General features: G+C 52.4%; 1 protein-coding gene across 1 annotated transcript in view; it reads left to right on the forward strand.

Annotated features, from left to right (window-relative positions):
* Positions 1-6,603, forward strand: part of SMIM17 (small integral membrane protein 17) — a 12,996-nt gene extending 6,393 nt beyond the window's left edge. The window contains exon 3 of the mRNA XM_012653625.1: positions 6,493-6,603. Coding sequence (XP_012509079.1) covers positions 6,493-6,603 — 111 coding nt within the window. The remainder of the gene's footprint in view (positions 1-6,492) is intronic.

The raw sequence follows: 6,603 nt of genomic DNA on the forward strand, positions 1-6,603 counted from the left end.
ATGTGCGCGTGTGCGTCCGTGTGTGTGCGTGCGTGTGTGCGTGCGCATGTGTGCGTGTGCGCGCGTGTGCGTGCGTGTATGTGCGCGTGTGCGTCTGTGTGTGTGCGTGCGTGTGTGTGTGCGCGTGTGTGCACGTGTGTGCGCGTGTGTGTGCGTGCGTGTGTGTGTGAGAGAGAGACGGAGAGAGACAGAGAGAGGGAGAGACAGGGCGCCGGCAGAGAGGCGTGGGAGGCCGGTGGGAAGAGCCAGCGGACCACCTGCCCCCTCTCACGCTCCTTTCTCCTCCGCACCCAGCAGACGTGTCTTCTCCAGAGACGGGGCTTTCCCAGGAGTGGAGCTCGGTGGAGGAGGACGACGAGTCCGAGGACTCCCAGGTAACGTGGCGGGTCCTCTCCTTCCCCGCGGGTGTCTCACCTGCAGGTCTCCGTGGGTTGTCACATTTCCCCTCTCAGCTTGGCGTCTCCCTGCCCCACAGAAGTCCCAAGAAGTCTCCTGTGGGTAACAGGACACATTCCCGCGGTGGTCAGAGTGGAAGGTCTCCGTGTGGCATGTACAACTCCATCCGCACACGCCCTGCAGCCCCTCACCCGTAAACCCATCCGTCCAGCCGTCCATCCTTCCATCTGCCCGTGCTTCCGTCCTCCCATGCGTCTACCCACTTACCCGCCCACCCGCCACCCCACCTTCCATCTCACCATCCGTCCTCCTTCCCCTCGTGGAACGTCCACCGACCATTCATCTGTCCACTCGTCCGTCTGCCCAAGCTCTCATCCCTGCTCATCCGTGGACCCACTGCGTCTGCCCTGCTGCATACTCAGCTGTCCACGTGCCGCGCCCACCCTTTTATGCATATGCCGTGAATCCGTTTGTTCGACCCGCCCACCCGCGCACCCACTGTGTCCACTCACCTGTGCCCCTGCCTACGCATCCTCTACCACCTGCTGCCATGGTGGGGCTGTGGCTACTGTCCTTGCACCCACGTTCCCACTCACGCGCTCATCCATCTGTCCGTCCACCCATCCATCCAGCCGTCCACCTACCAACCCAGCCACTGATCCACCCGCCCAGCCGCGATTCGTTTATCCATCCACTAACCACCTACTGCGTTTTAATCCAGATTCTATGCGTAAAACCAAACAGAATCACCGTGCACACTGCTTTTACTCAAAGACCTAATGTGTTCTTTTTCTGAGGCATGAGACATCAATATAGGAAATAATAAAAGTGGTTATTTTGTTTATACATTCAGGTTATACACGAGAAAAATCACATAACCACCCTCAGCAGCACCTGAGGGTCCCACCCGTCTCCCAGTCGTCTGTCAGGAACCCACCTCTGACTGGCTCAAGCTAGAGAGAGGGTTTATTGACTCACAGTGCAGGGTGGGGGTGGGGAGGCACATAGAGCCCAGATAAGTGCTGGCTGCAGTGGGGTGGGTTCCTCCTTCAATAGCCCAGAGACAGGAGATGCCAGACCTGGGGTTCAGGGATGAGTAAGAGTTCACTAGGCAGAGCAGGGGAGGGAACGGCATGTGCAAAGGCACAGTGGCCTCACAAGTCACAGGGGGGAATGCCGAAGTTAAGGGCTGAAGAGTGGGAGGTCTGGGGGAGAGTCCGGCTGGGGCGAGATCACTCATTCATTCCACAACTCTTTCTTGTGCACCTACTATGTGCCAGGCAGTGTTCAGTGCGTGGAGGGTACAGCAGTGAGTGGGACAGACACGGTCCCTGCTTTCACGGGGCTCGTCGTCACGGAGATAGACAGACGACAAGTGAAATAAGCATCTAAGATATAAATTATGCTGGACGGTGATCAGCGCTATGGAGAAAAATGAAGCAGGAGGGGTTCCACAGTGTGGGGGTGGGGCTGGAACTGCTTGGGTAAAGACCCGCAGGAGGTCGGGGAGCAGGACTGGTGGAAGTCGAGGGGCACGGCAGGTGCGAAGTCCTGAGCTGGGCCCACGCCCGGCACGCTGAGGAAAAGCAAGAGCTGCGGCGTGGCGGGGAGTCAGCGTGGGAGGGGGCTAGGAGGTGAGGTTGCGGAGGTGGGGGGTGGGCGACCGCGTTTCAGACGTGGCTTTTGCCCGGGTGGGGTGGCGGCCGTAGTGAGCTCTGGAAAGAGGAGGGACCATTCCGGCTCGTGCTTTAGCGGAGCCCTCTCCTGCCGCGTTCGTGCGGCGAGGTTGGGAATGTCTTGCAGGCCGTGGGGACCCTGGAAGGGGTTCGAGGGTTTCCAGACTCACTCTGGCAGCCCACGGAGAAGGAAGGTGTTGGATACAGCAGGGTTGGGGTTCGGGGTCATGCAGGGGCCAGCCAGGAACATCCAGGTAGAAAAAACAGGCGGAAATGAAAGAGCTGCCGCTGACCCCACGCGTGCTATGAGCTCGACGCTGGTCTAACTGTGTCCCACGAACACGCATTAACTCGACCCTCGTTGGCTCGCACGGTTCTCTCAGGACCTGTGGGATCCTTAGGGCGGCTCCCCCTTTTACAATTAAGGAAACTGAGGCAGAGACATTATTAATAAATGGCTTGCTCCGGGTCCTCCTGTGAGTAGCTGGCAGAGCTAGCGTAGAACTGAGGCCATCTGGAGAGGTTGCCGGCTGAGGCAGCAGCCGCGGTGGGAGTGGGACGTGGAGTCGTCATTCATTCATTCATTCATTCGCTCAGGCATGGTTCATTGAACGAGCATTGATGGAGCACGTCCTTGAAGAAGGACCTGTTGTTGTCCCATTTTACAGATGGTGAAACTAAGGCACAGAGAGGTCAATTGACTTTCCCTCTGTCACTCAGCGTGTAAGTGGTAGAGCTGGTATTCGAACCCGGTACGTCTCCTAACCACGAGGTGTCCTGCCTGTTTGTCTTAATCCTCCCCCAAGAGAGGACTGGGGGCCTGGACGAAGGGCTCTCTGTTCCACCTGGGTCACCCTGCCTCTCGAGGGGCAGAGTGAGAGGGAGTGGAAGAAAGAAAAGGAGTCACTGTCCACGAGGGCAGAAGTTCCCACTCTGTGGACCCAGAGGAAAGCAGGGAGGAGGAAACAGTCCCATCACCCTCATCCCATAAAATATGAGCACGCGTAACACACGCAAATCTCATGTAAGTGCACGAGGTTAAAAACCAAAAGAAACGCTACTGCCAGAGATAATCCCTGTAAAAGTTGCTGTGACAAGCCAAACTCGTCCACATCGTTGGAAGTCGGGATGATGGTTACCTCTGAGGTGGGGGAACCCAGGTGTTCGTAATGGTCTGCCGTTTGTTTGGGGTGCCGGTTACGAGGGGGTTACGAGGGTCGTTCGTCTTCGGCAGTTTGCTCAGGCTGTGTACTTAGGATGTGTACAAACTTCTCTTTGCATATTCTACTTTGAAAGAATGTTCCTAAGAAGTTGCTATATGTCCTTCTTAGACACAGAGACCAAATTGAGATTTGTGTGCAAGAAACTTTTTGAGGGATGCGCTCTCAGGCGAAGCCCGCAGGGGAGTGAGGCGGGCTGGAGAGGGGAGGAGGAAGTAGGTGAGGACGTGGGTTGAGCCAAAGTCCAGCCTCTGTCTGATCCCCCAGGGAGCCCTGGAGAGCAAGCGAGGACCGCAGAGCTGTCCTCCTCTTACCCCCCATGTGTCCGTCGTTGGGTGTGCTCTGCCCTGGAGGTGAGTTTAACCTCCTGAATAATTCTGTAGGAGGCAGATCCCATAGTAAGGGCATTTCTCAGAAGGGAAGAGGCAACATAATCCATAAACCACAAAGCTAGCAGCCAATACCCCTAGAGTCCAGGGGACAGCTGCCCCAGCCTGGCAAACAGGAACAAAGGGGAACTAGGTGAGGCGCCCACACGTCTCGTCTTAGCCCGTGTATGTCACTATAACGGAACACCCGAGGCTGGGTGACTTATAAAGGAAAGAGGTTTATTTGACTCACGGTTCTGCAGGCTGCACGAGAAGCATGGCGCCAGCACCTGCTTCTGGTGAGGGCCTAAGGCTGCTTCCGCTCATGGCAGAGAGCTGGCGCGTGCAAAGGCCACGTGGGGAGCAAAGAAGCCGGACAGTGAGGGGAGAGGCGCCAGGTCTTCCTGACGACCAGCTCTGTGGGAACGAACAGAGCAAGAGCAAGAACTCGCTCGTCGCCACGAGGACGGCGCTGAGCCATTTGCGAGGGGTGCACCCCACGACCCAAACACCTCCCACCAGCCCACACCGCCAACGCTGGGAGGCAAATGTCAGTGTGAGGTGTGGAGGGGACAAACGTCCAAACCATAGCAGGTCTGTTATGTGTGGTTCGTGTCAAGCCGTTGGATTTCCAATGGCCTGTATTTATTATATTTTCTTAATTTTGTACTCTGCGTTTCGAAATGGAAGTGTAATTATTTCCAATAAAATGCAGAGGTCAGAGCCTGTTGACACCTGTGTACACTCTTGTAACCAGCACCCCAGTCAAGACAGAGTGTTGTCATCGTTCTAGAAAATTCTCATTTTCTCTTCCAGTCTGTCTCACGCCCCCACCCCGGAGGTAACTACAGCTCTTGATTTCTACTCATAGAGATTAGTTTTGCCCGTTGTTGAACTTTAGCCAAATAGAGTCAGACAATAAACTGCATACATTTTAACACACACAAAGGAGATTATTGCAAAATTATTATTCTGCCGTTTGGCGTTTTCACTTGATATATTCCGATTTATTACATATTCATTATCTTCATTCTTTTTCAAATCTACTTTTTACTGCGTGGAATATCCCACAGTTTGGGTGTGTCAGAGCCATTTCCTCGGCGGTGAATTGTTTCCATTGTGTAGGAGGCAGCGCTACGCGAATGTTCGGTCAGTTGGCTCAATTTTGTATAGCGTGGATTATGAGGAACTTTATAAAATCCCACATTCTCTGGTCCTTCCTGAGATGCACTGACTCAGAAAATCCAAGCCCAAGATATTTGAAAAACTCCCCAACAAGCTTCCGATGGTCTGCCGGGTCCGGGAACTGCCTACCTGGGGCATCCTCTCCCGGCATCTGGTTGTAAAGGGAGATTTGGGATGAGACGGTACCCAGAGGGGTACAGCAGGCTGGGAGAAGGAATTTCTCCTTCCCAAAGGTTAGAAATGTGAATTCCATCAATGGTTTGTAATGTGTTTTAACATCTCATTGCACGTGTCCCTTCCATTTCTCTTTTACGGGTTTTTTTCAGTGTTCACCGTTGCCTAGCTTTCCAGATAACTCATCATGTCATGTTCATCTCCAAAGCTTTCCTGACAATTTAATAGCAATTGCACTAAACTCATCTTTGGAGAATTGTTGTTAAACATTTTGTCTTCCCATGCTTTGTCATGGTATGTCTTCCCATGTACTTGTTCGCTTCACAGATGTTTACAGAGCTCATAGTCTATGCCAGGCGAGGTCCCAGGTGCTGGCGGCAAACAAAGTCTTTGCCCTCACAGGGCCTAGTGTCACTGGGGGAAGGGGCAATCAGCATATATAGTACGTCAGGTGGCGGGCAGTAAGGGCACGGAGAAAGGTAAGCTGGGGAAGGAGCATGAGTAGTACTGGGGGCTTTGCTGAGAAGGGTTGGGGAGAGTGTACTGTTTTAAACGGGTGGTGAGGGAAGGGTTTTCTAAGGAAGTGAAAGAGTGAGGCCTAAGGGCATCTGGAGGAAGGGCATTCCAGGCAGAAGAAACCATAACCGCAAAGGCCTGGCTGGAGCAGAGCGAGAAAGGCAAGGAGTAACTTCAGCATTAGAGGGAACACTCTGGCTGACCCATGGAGAAGAAATTGGGTGGATTATCAAGATAAGGAACAGGAGTCTGTAGCAAGTGCAACAGAGATGATGGTGGCTTTGCCCAGGGTCGGCAGTGGAGGGCATGGACGTGGTCAGATTCTGGATGTGGTTTCGAAGGTAAAGCCAACAGCATTTGCTGATGTCCTGAACGTGGGTGATGAGAGATGAAGACGGGTCAAGGATGCCACAGCTGGAGGCCTGGAGGGGCCTCGAGGAGTAACATGGGGGAAATTGCGTGAGGGTCTCTTCAGGGGAGGGGATTAGAATGTGTGTTTGGGACATGTAAAGTTTAAGGTGCATGTTAGATATCCAAGTGGAGATGGCAAGCAGACAGTGAGACAGATGTATAGTTGGGAATTCAAGAGAGGGGTCGGGTCAAGAAACACACACACACACACACACACACACACACACACATGCATGTACACAACACACATCTTTTTGCAGGGAGTCATTAGAGTATAGATGGTATTTTTAAATGGCAAGATGTTATATACCTACAACATTTTGAAATTTTTACCACATTATTCTGAAAGTTCCTCTGATAGAGCACAGGTATGTTACTTTCTTTTGTATAGTTATCTTGTATCTAGTTACTCTGCTATACAGTTTTAAATTCAAACAACTTTTCTAGTGATTTTATTTACAATCATATAATCCTGTTTTTCTGCAAGTAACAATGGTGGCCCCTTCCTTTCCAATATTTATCCTTTTTTTTTTCTTTCTGTTTCAGGGCTTTGTGGAGTGGTCAAAAGCTCCACAACAAACAACCATAGTCTTGGTAGTATGTGTGCTTTTTTTGTTTCTGGTTTTAACAGGGATGCCTATGATGTTTCATATTTAA

The sequence above is a fragment of the Propithecus coquereli genome, unplaced genomic scaffold (assembly GCF_000956105.1).
Source record: "Propithecus coquereli isolate 6110/MARCELLA unplaced genomic scaffold, Pcoq_1.0 Scaffold425, whole genome shotgun sequence".
In the NCBI taxonomy this organism is placed as follows: Eukaryota; Metazoa; Chordata; class Mammalia; order Primates; family Indriidae; genus Propithecus; species Propithecus coquereli.